Source organism: Chamaea fasciata, unplaced genomic scaffold, assembly GCF_029207755.1.
Source record: "Chamaea fasciata isolate MVZ Bird 193981 ecotype frontalis unplaced genomic scaffold, bChaFas1.0.hap1 SCAF_4, whole genome shotgun sequence".
Classification (NCBI taxonomy): domain Eukaryota; kingdom Metazoa; phylum Chordata; class Aves; order Passeriformes; family Sylviidae; genus Chamaea; species Chamaea fasciata.
In genome coordinates this window covers 11745122-11767320 of record NW_027094089.1, presented here as the reverse complement: position 1 = coordinate 11767320, position 22199 = coordinate 11745122, and the positions used below count along the sequence as shown (strand labels likewise).

At 37.7% G+C, this 22199-nt stretch overlaps 1 protein-coding gene across 3 annotated transcripts in view; it reads left to right on the top strand.

Moving 5' to 3' along the window:
• KDM4C (lysine demethylase 4C) overlaps positions 1-22199 on the top strand; it is a 261852-nt gene that overhangs the window by 122758 nt on the left and 116895 nt on the right. The window contains exons 9-12 of one of the 3 annotated variants that reach the window (XM_066180842.1): positions 13835-14028; positions 17199-17437; positions 19546-19895; positions 22029-22140. In XM_066180842.1, the coding sequence (XP_066036939.1) occupies positions 13835-14028; positions 17199-17437; positions 19546-19895; positions 22029-22140 (895 nt within the window). Of the gene's footprint in view, positions 1-13834; positions 14029-17198; positions 17438-19545; positions 19896-22028; positions 22141-22199 lie in introns of those variants that run through there. The other 2 variants (XM_066180843.1, XM_066180844.1) reach the window with 2 other exon arrangements.

Genomic DNA, 22199 nt, shown 5'->3' with positions numbered 1-22199 from the left:
GCAATGACGCTGGTGAGGGGCTTGGAGCACAAGCCCTGTGAGGAACAACTGAGGGAGCTGGGGTTGTTTAGCCTGGAGAAAAGGGGACTCAGAGGTGACCTTATCACCTTACCACTCCCTACAACTTCCTGAAGTCAGGTGGGGGTTGGTCTCTTTCTCCAGGCAGCAACTGACAGAACGAGAAGACACACTCTCAGCCTGTGTCAAGGGAAATATAGGTTGATATTAGGAAGAAATTTTTTACAGAAAGGGTGATAAAATACTGGAATGGTTTGCTCGGGGAGGTAGTGGAATCACCATCCCTGGGTGTGTTTAAAAAAAGACTGGATGTGGCATGCAATGCCATGGTTTAGTTGAGGTGTTAGGACTGGGATAGACTCAATGATCTTCAAGGTCTCTTCCAACCTAGCTATTGTGTGATTAAGTGATTTGTACATTCAGCTTGCCATCCAGGAACTGTCATTTGGCTTTATTCTGTGTTAGTGCATTTCTCATTCATATTTTATAGAAGGTAATCAGTGATAACTTCATCACAGCTATTTTTAGAAGTGTAATGGGTCCAGTTGATGGTCTTGCCTTATTTTGAAAGGTTAATTCTGCACAACCAAGTACACAGGGAGGTGGTAGAGGGAAGAAGATTCCCATCTGCTTCCATTTTCTTCAGGGTACTGAAGGCCAAAGATAGTGATTAAATGTATAGACAGACAATTGCCCAGTCCAAGTCCACTGTCACAGTGAAGAAGTTTTATCTGATGCTTAAATGGAATTAAATGAAATCCAGTGCATTTCACTGTGTATCCATTGCCTCCCATTCTGGGCTCCATCAAGGGGAGTCAAGCTCTTTCTTTACTCAGTGCATCTGGTGTTTACAAACAGTGGTGATCCCCATGTGCCTTCTCTTCTCCATGCTGAACCATTGCAGCTCTCTCAGCTTTTCCTCAAAGGGGACAAACTTCAGTTCCTCTAGCATGTTTGTGGCCTTTCCCTGAGCTCTCTCCAGTAGTTCCTCATCTCTCCTGGGCAGGAGAATCCAGACCTGGGCACAGCATTCCAGGTATGGCCTCACTGGCCAGGGGAGGGGTTGGGATTCTTCCCTGTCCTGCTGACAGCACTCCAAGTGGCCCCCAGGAGCCTCTTTGCCTTTTGGCCACAGGGCACACCACCAGTGCCATTTACATGTTGATGTTCCCAGGCCCTCCAGGCCTGCCAAGTGGAGATGGATCCCACAGGAATTCAGTGCAAGGGCCTCACTGGCTGTGGGAACTCTCTGCCAGCAGTGCTGGGGACCATGTGGGATGTGGGAAAAGAGTCTGCGGGGCTGCCCCAGCACTCCAAGAGAGGATTGATGCAGAGCTTGTGGAAATGTTCAAGTCTGGTGTTGGTGTATCTGGAGAAAGGATTGAAAGTGGGGGACTGGGATGGGCCCAGTAACACTGAGAGGCAGAGAGGGGTGGGAAGCCCATGTTTTGGCCCCTGGCACAGATATGCTTTGCTTGCATGCCAGTCTGCTCCTTGGGTGGCGTCCAAAGTCCTGGGATGCTTGGAGTTTAGAGCTTTGCTTTACAAGAAACGCCAACCAAGGTGTGTGCAGGTCAGCAGATGGTCCCCAGCAGGATCTTTTGTGAAGCCTGAATCCAGCCCTCTCCTGCACTGCAGCCACGGCAGTGGGGTTTGCAGCTGGAGGCGTTGGGCTGCTGCTGTACTGAAGCGTCAGAGGAAGGCTCAGAGGGCTGTGCCAGAGGGATGAATGAATTCATTTGGGTATGGAGGCACCAGGAGGGAGAGGGTTGTCAGCATGCCCTGTGTCCATGGACCTGGCTTTTCTTCAGGTCAGGCATCCTGGCTAAAGGCCATAGAGCTTGGGCAGTGATGGTCTGGTGCTTGGAGAGGGAAGGCTTGCGGAGTTCAAGTGAAAAGGGCTCTGTTGCAGCATTTATATGAAGAAGTTCAGAGCATGTTTCACGCATTCTTCCCTTTTGTCTTCATACACTAACTAGGCACTGTTAGAAAGCATTGCCTGAAGTGTCTTTCTTTTGTTTTGAGAGAACCATGCTCTAGAAAAAGCTACTGGATCTTTGTTCAGCATCCACAAAGCCAATGATTTTCCATCACCAGCACAATGAAAGCTGAGGTTCTTCCAGCTGGAGAACCCCAGCCAGCAGCTAAGATCCGTTCAGCCACTTGCCACCCCCTCCCCACTGGGGAGTATTGGAAAGAAAAGAATAAACTTTTTGGGTTGAGATAAGAACACTTTAATACTTTAAAATCCAACAATACTGTTATGAAAAATAATAATTGTAATGAAAAAGGCAAACAGAGATAAAATAACACCTCCACCTAATTAGCGTATTTACGTGCACTATACCAAGTGCTTGTGAGAGATGCGCGCTCCCGAAGGCCTCTGGATGTTCATTCCAAGTGCCCGAGGGCCATAAGCCGCGTCCCCAGCGCGTGCAGGAGGATGGCAGGTCCAGCGGCAGGGCCGGCGCGGCGCTCCCCTGCAGCCTATCGGGCAGAGGTGTCGGAGGGCCTCGGAGCTCTCCCTTGGTCCCCTGCCGGCCGCCGCCTGCTCCTGGCAGCGGGATCGCGGCGGGGCAGCGGGCGCAGCCCGTAGTGCGGGGATGTGCCGCACGCCCTCTGCCCGGCCGCGGCGCTCTGCCGGCAGCCGGACGGGCTGATTGCGCACTCGTCGTAGTCGTCGTCCGCCCTGACGGTGTGGAGGATGCGGCCGAAGCGCTGCCTGCAGAGCGGGCAGGCGGCGCACACGGCAGCCCACTGCCGGATGCAGCCGAAGCAGAAGGCGTGCAGGCAGGTGTCCACGTGGGCCGTGTTATCCACGTCGCCCAGGCAGATGGGGCACAGCCCGGCTGCCGCTGCCTCCCACTGCTCCCCGCTCCTACCGGCCCGCGTGGCATGGCCGCTCTCCCGCAGAGCCTCCCCGGCACGGCGCGCCATGTGCTGCCAAGAGACGGGCCAAGTGCTGGAGCTTCTCTGGTGCCACCAGCCGGGCAGCAGAGAAGGCCCCAGAGCGTTTGCAGAGAGGGGAAACGGGGGCCTCCCGAACGGTCTCCTTGCAGGAAAAGGAGACCTTCCTGGAAAGTGATGGAGCAGCCCTTCAGCTGCTTTCCACATATGCTTCCCCCCGACTGAGCCAGTGGGAGTCAGCTGGCACAGAGTACCTGCCTGAGGCGGTCGGGGAAGGAGGAGGTGGCTGGGAGCCCTCTGGTGCTGTGGGGCATTGCCAGTGCAGGGCCTGGGTCCTGCTGAAGGCTGCACACTGGGCCAAGAGTGCGAGTACAGGAGTCTGTGGCACCCGGCTGTTGCCTTGTGAGCACAGCAAACAGCCCAGAGGGCAAAGACCCCGCTCCACGGTGTGTTGGATGTCTTTTGGTGGCCTTAAACCCCGCATTTTGTCACGTCCTGTGGTGAGTCTGGTGCCGGTGGCTCTCCTTCAGGGTGAACGGTGCCAGCTCGCTCAGCTTTCCCTCAGAGGAGAGACACTCCAGTTCCTTCACCGTGTTTGTGTCCCTTTCCTGGGCTCTCCCCAGTGCAGCTCCTCATCTCTTGCGGGCTGGAGAGCCCAGAGCTGGGCACAGCACTCCAGGTGTGGCCTCATGGGGCAGGGGAGAGGGCGGAATCCCCCTGCGTCCCGCTGGCAGCCCTACCAGTGACCCTGGCAGGGCACTGGGCACGCACCACTGGCCTGTGTTCCTCCTGGGCCTTTCTGGTTGAGCCACTCTTGGTTCATGGGGTTATTCCTCCCCAGGTGCAGCGTTTGGAATCTCCTTTTGTTAAACCACATGAGATTCCTGTTGGACCCTTTCTCCAACCACTTAAATAAAATTGTTTAAAGAAAATAGTTGTTCTGAAAAACATAAGTGAAAAGGCAATCATAAAAATATCTTGATTAAAAGGTACAATAAAGGGGGAAGATCTATCTTTTCCTTCAAGGGAGACCAGAGGAAAGAAGAAAAATGTAGAACCTAATTTTCATTTTTCTGAAAATCAGAATGGTGAAGGAGTTTGGGTTCAGTCATTCTCTGCAGGGTGAAACAAAGCAATTGCACTAGTATGTCATTGCTCTCTAGTATATTTTGTATAGATAAGTATAGATATATAAATATATACATATTGAAAATACAATATTTTGATGGGTAAAACTCTTCACTGAGAAAGTTGTGCATTTTTTATTAAGTATGACAGTATGTCCATCTAAATGTAAATCCTATTTGTGACAAGGCAATTTTAACCTACTAACTAACTGTTTGTAAGGGTTATGTCCTGAGTCCTGCATAAATTTACATTAAAGCAGCTTATTTAAAATTAAAACATATATTTTGCAATAAAGATTTAATGCTAAAGATTATATGACTCCAGGTAGCATGCAACACAGCAGTAGCTTGGTGACAGTTAATGATATTCAGGAAGATGTAAAAACATTTTCATGAAAGCTTCATAACACGAAGTCAGAGTGAGTGATTTAAAAAAAAGTGATTTGACAAAAAAAAGAAAGGGATTTGATGGAAAAGAGGGAAGGAAAGAGCCTGCATTGTGAATATAATTTTTCCTTTATTTCATTCTTTGTTTGACTGAAACAAAATTCTGTTGCTGTGAATGGTCTGTCATTTTTTTTCATTAGAGTTTAAATTGAATGCAATCTCTATTTACACTGAGCTTTTCTTTTTGTCTGTCGTATTTGTTGGTGGAAACTCATATTTTCTAGGAATGAGTTCAGTTTTCCATGACTATTGGCAGATGTTTCTCTAGGATTTTTAGTGACAATGATGTGTTTGTTGATAACCCAGGGCTTGCTAAAAGGGACTTTGCTTCCCATCAGTGAGTCTGTTTTTTTGTTCGAGAGCTTTGGTCAACAGAAGCATACTCCATTTCTTCCAAAAATGTCTAAGGGTAGTTTCACTGATTTTGAATGCATACTTCAGTCAGTGAATTTTTGTTTGGTTTGGTTACTCTTTTCTCTTTGTAGTAGGTGAAATACCTAATGCTCCAGTTTCACTTCTCTGATTCCTGTTTTTGCAAGTTATACATTTGAGTGACTTTAACAGTTGAACCTAGTGCTCCAAAATAGTAGCCATTATAGTTTTGTTGTAAGTAGATTTCATTCCTTAATGTTCTTACTGTTTTTGTGCTCAACTTGCCACTTCAGTACCTTGATTGGAACATTTGAGGAGTTTAGTTCATAGGCCTGCAAGATGCCTTATAGCAAGAGCGTGTCAGTGTCTTCACTGGAAAAATGGGGTTTACAAGCAGGTTTTATTTATTACAGGAAAAAAATTTTTGAGAATTCTGCAGTTTCTGTCTTACTGACATTTTATTATACTTTCTCTTCCTCTACTACCATCTCAAACTTTGACAATCCTTGTTAGAAAGCCTCTCTTCCCAATGTCGTAAAACAGCTTCAACACAGCACTGTTCACAGCTGCATGGTTTCTGTCACTTAACGCTGACCGAAACTCTTGCTTTGGAAGTTCCTCCAAAATGGCTGCTTGTCTTTGCATTGTTCCTGGCAGGTTTGCCTCTTCTTCTCTTTTTTTGAGGGTTGGAGATACAGGATTTTTGGGGGTCTGTGTGTGTTGTTGTTGTTGTTGTTGTTGTTTTATTTAAATTTTGTTGTTTGGGTTGTTTTTTTTTTTAATATCACAGTGCTTCTTTGCTTACTTTAGATTTAAATAGAACTTAACGTTTGGTAGAACATTATATAGTTAGTTTCATTCTTTCCATATTTTGTTAAGGAGTAAGCTACATAAATAGCTGCAAATTATTAAAAATTTGCAATGTTTTATTACCTTTTGAAGTACATGGGAGGACCTCGTAATTTTGTTTTCATTAATGTTTTTCTGCTCTTCTTTTTCTAGCGCTGTAATAGAATTTGAATAGTAGGAGAGTCTTGAAAAAAAATTTAAGAGCAGGAAAAATTATTATCTTTTTCTCTTTTCAGTTTAGAAATCAGGTCTTAAGTCTGGAGCAGGAAACTGAAAATTGAATATATTCCAATGTCAGTTCTGACTGTGGCTTGCCTTTTGACCATAATAAATAAGCCTTTCTTTGATCTAGTTTCTTCTTCTGTGTTACGAGGAAGAAACACAAGCATTTGCAAAGCATTCTGAAATTTCTGGAAGGAAGTTGCATAACACTACACATTTTTTCATTATTTCTTGGAAGGTATATAGGTTTTCTAAATATTGTTCTACTTTGCTGAGCAAAAGTACAAATGAGGTGCCTTAAACTTGATGGAAGAGTCATTTTGGCAAAAAAAAAAAACAGTAGATTGAGAGTTTAGAATAAATCTGTTGGGTCTTAATTTTGTAGCCTTATTGTTTGTGAATTTTCAGTTACGAATACTGCTTACCACTTGAAGCAATGCGATTATTGATATATAAAGACCATTGGTTAATTCATCTTTGCTGTTTCACTCAGCATTTAGAGAAGCTACAAGATATACATGAGTGATAGTGGGCATCCTGAGAATTCTCACTCATGAGAATTTTGGGCATCTCAGTCTTGAAAAAATCAACCATGCTTTTGCAAGAATTTGTCATGTCCTTTAGAGAAACTTAATGTATGATGGAGTTTTACATTCTTCATGTGAGACTTGGCCAGAACTTTTCCTTCTGATTGGAATTTCATTGCATTCTTCTCCTTCCCCCAGACAGAAGTCATTATGTATTGTGATTTACCATTGATAATACTAATTTGCTGGCTTTAGCATCCATGAGGACCTATCTGCTAAAAGGTGAAACCTGAGAAAAAAAAGTAAAATTAAATTTTAGAACATCTCAAAATACTTAGAAAAAATATTTTCTGAACTTGAGAAAGTAATTTGTTACTTTATTAAAATAGGGACAAGTCACTCCTCCATTTTCTGTGCTGTGTTTAGGACACAGCAGTGAGGAATGTCCAACAGTTCTGGGGTCTACACAGTAATAGTATTAATTTTCAAACATAGTATTTAATAGTATTTCAACAATAGTATTTATTTTTCACCATGATCAGTCTGTCAGCATTACCATCTGTAAATGCAACCATAGTTTTTAATCGTGGCAACTAGACTTGGAGCTCTCTAAAAATTTGAGTTGTGTGGAAAAAAGATTTCATATACTCATCTGGTTATATTGCCATGAATCTTCAATTATTGTTAAACCCAAACCTGAATTTAAAAAAGACTTCTGAAAGTCCTGACAATAATTTGACTTGCTGTATCACATTAACTGGTGATGTTAGTTTTAAGACACATACTAATTGTGTCAGAAAATGGCCTTAAATAATCCAGTGGAGTAACAGGGTTTTTTTAACTGATAAATAGCTATCAAAAATAAAAGAAAATTTCCTGTTCCTCAGCCCATTTACTCATACCAGGTGTATATCTTCCCCTTCAATCTGCAGTATGCTGAGTTCTAATTTGAGGTTTTCCCCAGGTGATACATTTAGAATGGAATTTTAAAGTCGATATACTATTGATTTTCTTTTGATTCTTGAGAATAGAGAAGGAATTACTAGGACCTTACTAGGTCTCGTGTTATATTGTTTTCTTACCCTACAATGTGTTACAGCTCTCCCTTTGCTGTATTAGTGAGCTAAGAATAATGCAATTTCTTGGAATTGCAGTACTTGGGTCTTTTGTGAATTCCTGTTTTATATTTGATAATAGTAAACTTTCTGTTAGCAAATCCATGATAATGACTGTAATGTTAGTATGAAAAGGATAACTGACATAGTGATGTGTCAGTATTAGGTATTGCTCAACAACAAGTTATTGTTTATAATTATATATATACACATTTAAATATTTATACACACATGTTATTGCACAGACTGTTTTCTTACTTTAAGAGCTGTTACAGAATTGGTTAATTCTGGTTTGTTGCAGATGGAGAATAATTTCTTTAAAATAAATTCTAATTTTACATGTTCATAATCATTCCATTTTAAAATAACAGGTATTGGTAGGCAGTTAAAGGTATGAGATACAAGCTGTCATTCTGTGGATCTGAGGAAGTGAAGTCCAGAGGTACTAAGGAAAGAAGAGAGAGCTAAGAGAAGGATGGAGCAAGAGCAGTTGACGCACAGCAGAGGAGTAAAGGCTCCAGGGTGGGAGTTTCTGTTGTATAGACATCAGGGATGGACAGAGAGGTGAACGTGAGTCAAAGAGAAGTATTCAAGGTAGAAATACAGACTGAAATCAGAATAAAGAAAAAGAGGTTAATAATGACTTTAATAGTAATGAATCTTTCAAGGGATGAGAGTAGTGCCATTAAAGATACCACTAAAGGATAAAGAGGAAGAAGGGCTGTGAGGTGGAATATTTAAATATGGGGTTCCTGCAGTTGTGTCTTGTCACACTGTTTCTGTAGTCCAGCTTTGAAAGGAATGGAAGAAAAATGACCACATTTTTGTAATGGTAACTCATGCTGATGGAATCAATTCTACATAATACAAACTGAATCTTGTTTTGTAAGAACATGTAGGTGGAATTATATGTAAGTGAAAAATAAATTAGAAATAGGAACTAAGAAAAAAAGCCACATATTTTTAAGACACTATTCAATATTGAACTCTTTAAAAATATTGCAGACTGTTGGCTTATGCATATATGAATACAAATAATGCATTTAATAGGAATGCTTTTTTTTCTCATATATAAAAAGGACCTTAAGAATGGTGTTTTGCATTTGTATTTTTGTTGTGTGTGACTGGATCCATCAGAGAAAAGAGTGTACTGTATATGATTTACCAAAAGAAAGCTTGCTTTCTCAACGCTTGTAAAGATGGCTAACTGCTACCAAAGCTTTCTGCAACACTGCTTACAAGTTGCCAGAAGGTTCATGAGAAAACACATCACACTCTGATTCCATAGCAAAGGACAGTTACTGTTACCAGGATTTATTAAATCGTGTCTTTCTAGCAAACAGTACCTATCAAGCACTTCTACAGGCAGTCCACAGGAAGCAGTTGCAGTCACAGCACCTTTAAAATGTTTTTTAATCAAAATGCATTTTTTACGTTGTTTGGACATGCTTCATTGAAAAAATTGCACGAGTGGGATAAAGTGCATAAAATAATTTATTGCATATAGTGGAAGCTGGTGAGAAGAATCTAAATTATTTAAAATGTTTGTCTCCAGTAAATACATCATTGCCACTGTTCCCTGAAGAAAGCTTTAGTCATTATAAGCAGTTAGGAAGGAGTATTACTGAAAAATACCTTGATAAAATAATTTTAGGGCATGCTTTGTAGATTGAGACTTACGTAATGTAGGGAAGGGTACCAGCCTAATGCTTGCCTCATCCTGATAATTTGTAGCTTTTGTAACTGTTTTGTAAAAATCTGCAAAGAGGAGAATTTTCTGTGGTTTCCTGTGACTGTTAGCCTCCATATGATGTCCCACAGGTGTGTGGTTTACCTACATTGTGCAGTTGCAATGTGAATTAGGTAATGCTTTCTTTCTGAAATGATTATGTGGTTGAAGGAAGAAAAATAGTCTAATGAAGTACTACTATTCTTCTTCAATTTGAAACTTTGGAAGACTTTTAACTATATTTTATTAGTTAAAATATCTTTTAACTAAAATAGATTTCAGATATAGTGAAAGTCACATTTTAATTAACAAAATCTAATGCTTAGTACAAAATATTTAAAATCTTTCAGATATTTCAAGCTTAGTGTTAAATATTTTAACACACTAAGTAGTATAACAGCTAATGTTTTGGTACAGAAGGTGCTTTTTTGAGCAAAGACATCAGTTCATATCTTACAAGGCGCATCAAAGGTAAACTTCATTGAACTAAAATATAAAGATGGAGATCACAGAGACTTGACCCTGGACACAGATTTCCGTGCTTAAAACTGTGGTTCTGGGAAATACTACTCCTCTACTACTAGTCAAATAATAAGCCATCTATTTGCTTTCTATTATAGCAAAATATTATATTCTCTACAGGTACTTTAATATTAATTTTAAAAATCGCATGATTCATTTGATGAAAGAGCTTTTCATCATTAAATATTGATATTAAATATTAATTATGAAAAGCCAGAAAGACCCTTAAGTCATGCCCTTCCTAATGATATAAAAAATGTTTTATAACAACTGTTCTTAGGTACATCATGTATTTTTTAGAATGTGCTTAAGTGTGTGTTTAACTTAATATGTATAAGTCTAGAAGCTCACTGTATATTCCTTCATATTTTCCTGAATCAGAGTACAAAATGGAAAGAACAATTATTATTTATTTTTTAAACTATGAGATAATTATTCTCTTTTCCATTCACAAATAGCATGTGTTTGGAAAAATTACTTTGGCTGCGTATGTCTCCCCTAGGTGATTTTCTCATATCACAAATATATTTCACATGTATTTCTGCCAATTAGTTGAAGTTGCTAAAACTTTTCTTCCAATTCATTCAGTAAAGGTTTGCCCTTAGTAATAAATTTTAGTTGAATTGCTTACCTTCAAGCTGTATATATATGGCAGATAAATAATAATTGTCGTAATGGAATCATGATGATGTTAATAGTAAGAATTTAATAGTAAGAATTGTAAAGGGGTTTAATTCTCTTAAGTATTCTGATTGTCATACTAGTCCTTGATTGAAGAATAAGTATCAAACTAATTATATTGTATGTAGTAAATAATTGTTTCAGTGCAAAGGTTGCAACATTTATGTATGGCAATGTCACCTGCCTTTTACATGGTAGCCCAATTGCTTTGATTTTGCATTTACTTTAAAAAATATTACAAGGTTAAAAAAAAAAATCACTGAGTACTTTAGTAGACAGGGAAATGTTCATTCGTGTTTTTCCCAGGAGCCTTCTTCAACCGAATCACGTTTTGTTTTAGAGGGAATCTTTCAGTCACTTTTTCAAGTTAGGAGCAGGAAGTGACAGAACTTCCAGCTGCAAGCCAGTCAAATGAGAAATTAATGAGAAATTAAAACTATCACCACCACCACCAAGAAAAATGAAAGATCCTTCAGGTTATTTATCAAAGAAATAATTTCTGTGTTTGTGGTGTGTGTTTTTTTTTCTTGAATCATTAGAGAAAAGATGAGCAGAAATTATTTTCAGAATGTATCTGTCATCTTATACAATAATTAGTATTTCCACCCTTCAGTGCCTAGAAACCTGTCTTCTGGTTTTTCTACCAGTCATACTGTTGAGCATGATGTTACTTTGTTACTTTTTACTCAAAAGCACTTTAAAAGATTGAAAACTTAAAAATAAATCTACTGTTTTTCTAATACCTGCCTGGGTTTGTTAATTCTTTTGCAGTGGTTCTATTAAAATGAAATGGAAACTGATCAAAGATTACTGAAAGACAGATCAGGTAATTTAGAAGTGATTTGAGTCTTTTAATACTCTATTATCGTTCCAGAATAGAATATATTTTATTTCTTGATATATTTTCTTCCTTAATCCTTCAATGCTTACTTAAGTAAATATTTTCTGTCAAGGCACTGGAAGTCTTGGTGTTTAACAGCAAAATTTTGGCTTTAACCATCATTTCTTATTGTTCTGTCGCAACAGCACTCGAATGTGAAAAGATTTTGTGCATTAAAGGGAGAGAAAATCCACTGTTGCTTGTTTTTATTTTACAAATTTCAAATTCAAAAGTTAAAAATATTGCTGTGGATTTCTATGCACTTTTCCAGTATACAGAAATGTCTTCATTGCTTTTTTTTACTGCTCATTGTGTTCAGTCAAGGACTCTCTGAATTGAACATACTATTTCAAATATGTTTGAGTTTTTTATAGTGCGTGTAAAAGTGTGTATATGCATGTTGTTTGAAAAGGGAGCATTCCGATGGTATTTTGGATAAAAACTATAATTAAAGGCAGCTGCATAAAATCACGATTTCTGTCCTGAATTTTTTTTTCCTTCTTTCCATTTCATCCTCCATTAGATGGCGGTGTTGTGAACATGCAACATATCAATGTTGACATACTGAAAGGAAAGCAAGCATTTTTCACACAACTCAGATGCTTTTTCATTGTATATCTTATGAATTTCAAGAGGAAGAACAGTGAACTAGAAATGATAGATGGAAATAGTAGATAAAGAAATTTGCATTTAGTGTGCAGAAACCTAGCTAGTAGGAAAGTTACATTTAGTCCTTTGTGTGTTTCAGCTTGTTTAAAAAAAATGGAATAAAACTGGTTTTAGTAAACCATAGAGCCAGGCCATGCATTGACCTGATTTTTCTATACATCTCTTTCTACCTGAAAGAATATGCTATCTCAGTTTTGTGCTTTAACAGTTATTTAGGTGTAGCAAAATTCTTTCAAAGTTTTTTCATGTAGTACTATGTTTTAGCCAATCAATTTGCTTTAAATTTGAAAAAAAAAAGTTTGCTAAGGTTTTTGTGGGAAGGTTTTGGTAGTGTAGAGTTGCTTTAGCAGTGACTTATACCAGAACAGATATACCAGATACATATTTATACCAGAACCAGGACAGCAGTCCACACACTGAACAGAGCCTAATCCAGCTGACTCCAAAATGAACCTGCTGCTGCCTAAAGCTGAGCCTGGCAGCAACTCTGGTGGCATTCATGTGATAGCAAATTTAGAAGGAATAAAAATCACTCTGCAGTAGCTCTTAGAGAAAAGGGTGAGGAGAATCTGAAAGAAACATACCTGCAGACACCAGTCAGGAGTGGAGTAAAGCCTGCAAATGGGTTTAGTTAACTGGTTTTGCTTTTGTTCTCATTTATCACTGTCATAATCTCTTATTAATTGACGTTAAAATAATATAATTTCCTCAAGAGAAACCAAAGATGGTAGTTGGTTAGTCATCTGTCTGCCTTATCTGTGACATTTCCCATCTTATTTTCTGCCCCTGTCCTGCTGAGGAGGGGAAATGGGAGAGCAAGTTGAGGGACACCTGGCAGTCAGCTAGGATTAACCCACTATAGTAGTTTGTATGCTGTAGATGTATTGATTTACTTAATGTTGTTGCCTACTGTCAAGTATTTTTTGAGTACTGGGTACAATGACTTTAGTCTGAAAATTGACTCATCATCTACAGTATTTCAAGTGGAGGCTCCTTTGCATTTTCATGACCATTAAGATTCTATTCAAATAGGACTAAAATATTCTACTCAGATGCATAAGAAATACAATGCAAAAATTCTTTGGAGGTCTAAAGTCATGGATGAGATTAAAGTTGATGCGGAGAGTATTACGTGAGATTTTAGGGTCTGTACTGTACAGTGGATTGGATTACATGGATTACATTGGATTACATGGATATAGCACACCCTTCCAGACCTCATACATAATACTCATCTCCTTTGCTTCCTTTTTACTCTTTGTAGAAAAAGATGGGCAGAACTGTAACTTGATGCAGTACTTGTATTTATTTATGTTTTGAAGAGTTAAGTGCTGGGAATGTAAATGCCTTTAAAGACCTTTGGATCAACAGGGTACTACTTGAGTTATTTTTAAAAGTAAAATTCTGATGGCACTTGATATGTGCAGTCTCTGGATTCAAAGAGGCAAGGTTTGCTTAAAATTATCAAACCCAGCTAACAGAGCAGAAAGAATGCTATAGTTTCTTTTTGTTCTTAACCCATAGGAGTTAATGAAACAATGGAATGTCCTCAAGTACTTTTGGGAATCCTAGTGTTGCACATTTGTTCAGATAGTGTTTTCTCTTCAATAATCCTTTCCTCTTGAAAATTGAGGAAAAGTGAAAGAGGAAAATACTGATTAAAGTAGGATTGGTTTTTGCATCTGGGATTTTTGTTCTGGGATTTTTAAACTCCAAACTGTGGCATATTCCAGTACTTGTCACTTAAGAATTCCTTTCTTGTCTTGCAGTGCACTTGTAGGAGAGACATGGTGTCAATATCCATGGATGTCTTTGTGAGGAGGTTTCAACCAGACAGATACCAGCTGTGGAAACAGGGCAAGGATTTATATACCATTGATCATACAAAACCAACTCCTGAATCAACACCTGAAGTAAATATCTGGCTACAGAGAAGAAGAAAAGTACGGAACTTTCCCAAGAGGTATTTATGTTTCTTTACCATCTATTTAACTGTCTTTAATATGATGCCAGTGTGATCTCTGTTTCACTTTGGGCACTTCCTCTGATGTTGTCTTAGTTTTGGCCAGAAAGGATTTTATTTTCTCATAGTGGCAGTGAGGGGGTGGGGCTTGGAGCTGTATGATTGTGACTACATTGTTCTCTACCACACACGTCGCGGCTGGGGGATAGAAGTAAGGGATTCTTATTTCTGAGATGGAAGGGGGTGTGGTGTGTATCCAGGGCTTGGGGGCCATAATGTCCTTTTGTCTCAGAAAGCCTCATGGCTCTGGGTTGATTGGACTCAATGAGTATTTTGTGTGTAGTCACCTGCTTTTATAAACTGTTGTTATTAGTATTGTTGCTGTTACTGTTAGTTTTCTTATTTCATTACTGTTTCTAGTGAATTGTTATTTCAACCCATAATCTCCGTCTTTTTTTTCTCTCTCTCTGTCTCTCTGTCTCACTGGAGGGGCTGGAAGGAAGGAAATGGCTGCATGGATTTTAACTTTCAGCTGACTTAAATTATGTCACATATTTTCTTTTAATTCATTTGCTTTAGACAAAAATGTTTTTTCTGTTTTCTGTAGTAAGATGAACCTGGGCACAAGCCAGTCTTTTTTCAGAGTGACTATGAAAATTTAACTTACAAGTTTTTTGTGTACCTAGAAAAGTTAGTGATTATGGAGTACATCAAAATACATTCAACTGTTGCACTTAAAATCTCTCTTTAGTAATGGTTATTCCTGTATAATTTTCAAGGTGTGGATGGTTGCCATTGTTTCTAGAGATCATGGCCACCAAAAAACAAGGGAGAAGACTCCTAAGAGCTGAAAAGCAGGTTAAACAGGAAAAACTTACCATAAAGCTGTGATAGAATCCCACCAGCTGTTTCAAGTCTCTTGTAGTAGTCTTAGCCCTCACTGCCATTTAACTTTAAGGAGGTACCACTGCCTATTTGTCACACTCTCACAGTACTGCAGCCCAAACCTGTCTTTGTCTACCACAGGTCGGTGGCAGATCATAATAAGGTCTGAATCTCAGTTGGTGGTGCTGACACCACTAAGAAATTTCGGAAAATAAAGTTTCTCAGCTTGTCACTGAAGCTATAAAAGCTTTGACCTATTAAAGCAGTTTTATATCCATTATTGAGATGCATTATGGTTTTTGTTTGCATTGCATAAACATTTTTTGTACAATTGTGCTTTCCTGTCTTACTCAGCAAGATCTTTATAGAATTTCTTCTTCATTATCTAACAAAGATCTACTTAATTTCTAGCCAAAGGTGGGCAGTTCTATTGGTATCTTGGTATTTTAGTGGAGTTTTTTGAGTTGGAGCTAATACTGATTTTTTTAAGATCTTTTTCCTTCTACAAATAATTTTATGGTGTAGTGACTTTTAAAACTTGGTCTTAAACCAAACTTACTCATTTTCTTTGTAAGTTAATGTATTTCTTGAGAAAAAATTAGGAATGTCAACCTGTAAAGTAAAGGACCAAGTGGCACTGTAGTGGAGCATTGTTACTGAAAATACAATACTGAGTTTGTTCTGGGTGACTGTAGTTTGTGAGGCAGAATCACTTCTTGAAGACAACCAGTGAAGTACCTGAACAGCCAGTTTGTTAGTACATGTATAACTCACAGAGAAAGTAATTCTGTTGTTTAACTAGGTGGGTGCCATTTTTCCCTGTAGTAAACTTCCCTGCATCTATTGTACAGTGTAAATGCAAATTCCCACTTGGACCAGCAGTGATTCATTTGGTAGTACCATTATGGATAGCTGGTTCTGAGTAAAAACAGAGACTTCCTAGTAATTGCATTGAAAGTTTTATCACACGAACACATGCGCTGATTTGTGCACCTTGTTAAGCTAATAAACACAATTCCAGTGTTGTTTAAATCTTGAGTTGGCTTTTGTACAGGCATGGTAACAGTGTACATTGCAGAGGAGGATAAAATATTTATTCAACTTCATTTCTAGTGTAATGTGTCGGTTGAAATTACCATTTTGATTATACAAGTTCCAGCAAAGTGAAAATAAAAATGCCATCTATAGAAATCTTCATGAACGTAGTGACAGGGAGAGCTTACCTCTGACATTTATGGCTGAAATCCGTTGCTGCTATATAACATCTAATGACTGCATGTAAATAAATAGTAATAATACTTTGTTATTTACAGTGTGAACTAGTGGTTGTCTCACACTTTGGCAAATTTTCTGGAAATTGCTGTTTTATAAAGTGCATTGAAAGATACACGTTTGTAGACACAGAATAAAATGTAATGGGTAGCAAAATGTTTTCTGGAGATGTGTAGAATCTAACATGCAAGACCTGTGTAAAAGTCACTTAAAACTTTGTAAACTTCACCTGTGATAGTAGTGCTTTTATCTCTAACTTGAAACCTGCTGTATGATGACATTCAATACTTCTCTTGTGTGACATAGTTGAATTTGAAACTGGACTAATTTCCTATTATATTTATTCTGAGCATATATATGATGAACCTATTTCTAACGGGTTTGCCATTTCTCCTGCTTTAAGCTTTCCCTTCTACTTCTGGCGGTGCAAAAACTTATGCTCAATCTTTAATTTTAGCTTTATTTTTTTAAACACAGAGTAGTTGTATATATTGCTTGATATTGTAGCCTTTCAAAATATTTGATGATCATGATTTTTACCTTTTTCAGATGTCTGTTACAACTAGTTTAAAAACTTCCATACAGATCAGCTTTTATGAGGATATTCAGACTAGCGTTTTATTAGCATTAGGGTTTGGAAATACCACCTGATTTTACTGCTACTGAGAGAGTTTTTTCTTCATTATTCTTGTAAGGGTAGTTCTCTTTTGGGTTCAAAAGAATGATTTATTAAAAAGCTAGTTTGTGTGCTAGTTAAGTAGTAGTTACTTAAAGACTATTTTACTTTTAGAGTTTAACAACTTTGCCATGGAATTGTGATAGAAGATTAGAAGGTTAAATCCAATCAATTGTTAATCTATCACTTAATAAATTGTAGCACTATCTCAACACAAAAAGATGAAAAATTGTCAGTTTTTTACCACTTTAAGCAGATGAAAGGGACATATATTGGTAGATGTTTTATCTTATCCAAGACAGACTTTCTACTCTGACAGCCATATCTCCTGTAACAGCTTCCAGCACGCCAGATCTCAATCTAAAAAGCTTAAAACTTCAGAGGACAAGACAGTAGCTGCTGTGGTAGCTGATGCAGAAATCATAGTGGCTGAAGCAGCTATTGATGGCTTCAAGGTCAGTGAAAAACCAGAAAAAAAAGTGAGAGTGGTAAACACAGGAGTGCCTTCTGGGGAAGAACAAAACAGTAGTAGAATACATCTGGATCAGCATGTGTTGGATCATGTCAAGGTTGCAGGTGAGATGAGTACTGATTATGTTTCACATGTAAGTTGTAGGTTGTTTATACTCTAGTGCCACAATCAGTGGATTTTAAACTAAAGGATTATCCTACAGTAGCATGCTAAAATACTTACACAGAGAGTTACTAAGTAACTACTTAGTAGTTACTACTAACAGAGAGTTAGTTATGCAAAGAAGGTTGATATTTGGTAAGAAAAATACTGAAGTTAATATTCTGAATTGAGAGTGGTGCCACCTGAACTCCTTTAATTAAGTGTTTTTTAAAGGAGCAAAAAGTGAGGTTTTGTAAATTATATTTCTTCAGTGGACTCATATGTGTTGCAGCAAAATGTTTTGATATGGAAATGATACAGAATATCTTAAAACTATTCAGACTGTGCAGAACATATATTCTTGCAAGTATGCTACATGTATTTACATGATGGACCTGCAAATTAGAAGTGTTCTATACCTGTGCACAAAAATGCTGTATTTCGAGCCTCCAGGTTTCTTTTAATTTCCTCTGGAGCTGTCTGACAGCTATAAAGGTCCTGTCAAGGCAAAGATTTTTTTCTCCTCCATGACTGTTTTTATTCTAATATACTTGGTCTATTCTGGACTTAATTTATTCTATTTCACATTCCATTGTAGTTCTGATATAGTTCCTTATTCCTGTTCATAAGGCAAACAGCAGTTTTAACTCAAGTTTAGAAGTGATCCTGTTATGTTTTATATTGCTACTGGAAGTTCACTTTCAAATTGTATATAGACAGTATTTTAATTATTGTTAATATTAATAGTTATGTTAGTGCTTATTTGGAGGTGATAATCACCATGATTGATTCATGTAAAGACACTGCAATATAGAAGTTTAGAAATTCCTCTGCATAAATTATCTTGTGCTCTATCAAAGCATTTCCAGGTCTGTTCTATTAATTTTTTTTAAAAGGTGCTATTGCTTTACATCTTCCCACAGCTTTTAACAGAGGTTTGGAATGTTCATGACCACAGAGAAAACAGTGTTTAGTTAGCACCCATTCTGTGTTTATTGACAAGGGAAGGAAAAGCATAAAAGAGCAGAGAGCTGCCCACTCTCCTTTGTCCTCTTAAAGGGTTGTGACTGGACCTTTGTAGGAAAATGGATGTTTTTAGATATGATAAAAGCACCAGTACTCATGTTGAAGAAGGTAGTTTGCTCTGCATTGTCTCTCGCTAGTATGTCCATTATTCTCAGTTGAAACAGAACTGTTTGTGCCCAGAGATTACATTTTACTACTGTCTTTGTGTTACTAAATTTTATATTCATTTGACTTGAAAAGGAAATTTTTCAGAAAAAACAAGTTCAAATAACCTTTGTAAAGAGACAATAGCAAAGGACTTAACAGAAACTGTTTTTTTTTAATATCATGGATGTGCTGCTGAATCAGAATTCACTGCAGTGTATGCCATAGTTCTTAAGGAATATGTTTTTTGAGTGACTGTTCTGTCCTTCCAGTGCAAACATCAGCAGAGGAAGAATTTTTGTAAAGTAAAATCCGTAAAATTTCATTCTTCAGTATCACTAGAATATACAATTATATTAATTTTTAAAAAATAAAATTATGCTAATTGCATTTCATTTTTAGACTGATGCTGTTGTTTGAAAAATATTCTTGGTATCTACTTGAAATATGTCTTTGTAATTATAGACCATTAATCTTTGGTTATTTTCATTTTTAAACAGGCATAAAAGGTATAAAATGCTGGGTATAACGTTCAATATACCACCCTTTTGTATTTTTTTTATTGACTCAAAGTACATATGGGCAATATGAGTAAAGACAAAGGAAGCTACATGAGTATTGATTATTTTGAATTAAATGAAGACTTGCTATAATTCAAATGCAAATACTGATTAAATGATCTAAACTATATTTCATACTCTAAACTCAAACCATTTACATTTAATTTATTCTTTGATAAAACCTATACTCCACATTTGTGTATGCCCTTCCGCCAAATCATTTTCTGTATGATTTCTAAATGAGGAACCATGCTTTGAATTTGAATAATTTAGATTGCTGTGAAATTCAATATGGTAATGTAAAGTGGGATTTATTAACAAATCATATTCTTGATTTATAGGAAGCATCCCTTCAGACTCAATTCTGAGCCCTGTTCCTGTACTAGAGAAAACAAAAATGGAAGATGAGGGCAGGATAGATTCCAGTCATTCTTGCTTTACACTTGAAGATTCTGTGGCCAGCAAGTCTACTTCTGATAGCTGTAGAAAAGAAGAAAGTTTGAAATTTCAGAATCAATATGTTTCATCCATACCATACCATAAAGCTTCTGAAGGAGAGAGTCCAGATAGAAAGGAAAGTGTCTTGACGGAGGATGGTATCAGCAACCTAGAAAGTTCTGGAAGTAGTTTGGGACATGGCGAAGTGCCCGTTGTAAAAAAGGATGGAGAAGACAGCATGGAAGTATCTTGTGTATGTGAAGCAAATTACATCATAATAGTAATACATTCTTGATTTAATGAAATATGAATGAGCATTTTTCTAATGAAACCTGTTATCCATAATAAAGCATTTAAGAATATGCATGATTTTAATCAGATGATAATTTGAATATGTTTTGAAGTGTTCAGGCAAGACTGGCAATTTTGATCCAAAAGCAGACTGTTTTTGGAGTTTGTTTATTGACATACTTTTCCCTGTTATTTTAGATGTCTAGTAATTTCACTTTATATTTGTGAATCTAAAGTGTCAGCAACTATTCTCAAAGATATTCCCATGTTAACTGCCTGCCAATATGAGCAGGGCTGTGAGCTTCACCTACTTACTATTCTTGGATTTTGGAAATGAGCTAAAATATGAAAAAGAAACACTTGAAGGAAAAGATCCCACTATTAAAAGGAATATATTTTCAATTTTTAAATAGTAGGTTTTAATAATGTTTTCTCTTTGGGCCACCTACAAACATATGGCCTTTTTTTTTCACTCTTGCTATTCTGCTATGGTGCATGGTCAGCTTTGACTTTGGGATGCAAAATGAAAAATTAAGCTGTGGTGGTTGTCAATAGCTTTCTGAGTGGTGAGCTGAATCCTAAATTGGCAGAGAGAAGGCAGGAAATCCGCTGCCAAGTTTTGAGACTTCATGGAGAATATATTTTAGCAGCCAAACTAACAATCATGCTGACCCTTCCACATATGTCAACTGTGCTCTCACAGTTACTTTCAATGTTTTAAGTTTTAATAATCTTGGCTCCAGCCTTTCCACCGTAATAAGGAGCAGTACGAACAACTCAGTGTTAAATTAACATGTATTAGAAATTGTACCTTTTTCTGTGCCTTTCAGCCACATTGTATTTATATATTAGGTTTCCCATTTTCTGTAGTATTACTGCATATTGTTTCTTTCTAAGTGAGGAAGTGTACTGTACAAATGCAATTTTAAAAGTCTGACAGTTCCTTTTTATTTAATTACTAACTGTTTTAGACCATAAACCTGTCCTGTGCTTTGACCACATGTTCTACCCTCTGCGTACCATGGTAAATATAATGTCATTTTATAACTTACTTGAAGGGGCATGTGTATAATCTGCTAGGTTGTATTCAGGGTCTTGAGGCAAAGAATGCTGTGGTCCAGCACACATGTGCGAAACGCTCCTTCCCACACCTCTGCCAGTGTCCTTGAGTCCTGAACCTCCTGACACCATCAGTATCTTGTTTTCTTTAGGATTCCACCAGTGAAGTGTTGGCCTTAGTTCTTGATGCCTGAATAACTTCAAACTAAATGTATGTGGGGTGTTTGAGGGAGGAAAGAATTTCTTTGTATTCTAAATCAACACGTTAATCATATATCAGGACTCTTGATTTCTTATCTCAGCTTCAATTTTTTTTTTTTTTTATTAAAGCAATTTTGGAATCTTTCATTAACTAAGCCGGTGGGTTTCTGCTTCATTTTTCTAGCCACAGATAGTGGCTGTACTGTACCACAGGTATGCAGAATTATTTGCAGAAAATCAGCAGGATGCTGATCTTCCTCTCAAACATCACATGAACAAAACAGGATTTGTCACACTTTGGGACATGAAAGAATGAGGCAGGCTGCAAGACGGTCAGCAGGAAAGTTCTATATTTAATTTTTTGACTCCATCTTTTATGCAGTTATTTTAGAAGGCACAAGATTGGCTACATGGGTTGCCACCTCTTTGACCTCGTTGGTGACATCAGTCACCTTTCTCCTCTCAGAGAAGAAATATGTAAACAAAGAGATAAATTCTAAAAATATACATTGTTTTCAAAAAGCTATGTGAGAACAAAATGCAAACACTGAAAACCACAAAAGTTAGGGCAACAAGGATTTATGCTCTTTAAGCTGGGAAGGGCTGCAGTAAATTATACCTGAAATGATTTGTGTATTACAAGGATTGCATTTTTTAAATTAAAATATGTGTTCTTAATTAGAGGCGAGTTTTGTACTGGTACATTGAAGGTTCTTCAGTATACTGTGGTTGTATTTACAGGCTTGGTAACTGTGCTTGTTTACAGAAATGTGTTTATGTTTGTCGTAATTAATTATGCAGAATTACATACATTAGTTACATTTTTTCCTTCCAGTCAGAGGAAGTTGAAAGAAAGAAAACATCTAAGAGTTGGCATCATCCACTACATAAACCCCCAGCTAGATCTCCAATGACTTTGGTTAAAAAGCAGGCAACTAGTGATGAAGGTGAGTGGACTATTTAATACATTTTTCTGATGATAATTTTATGGTTGTATGAGACCTGA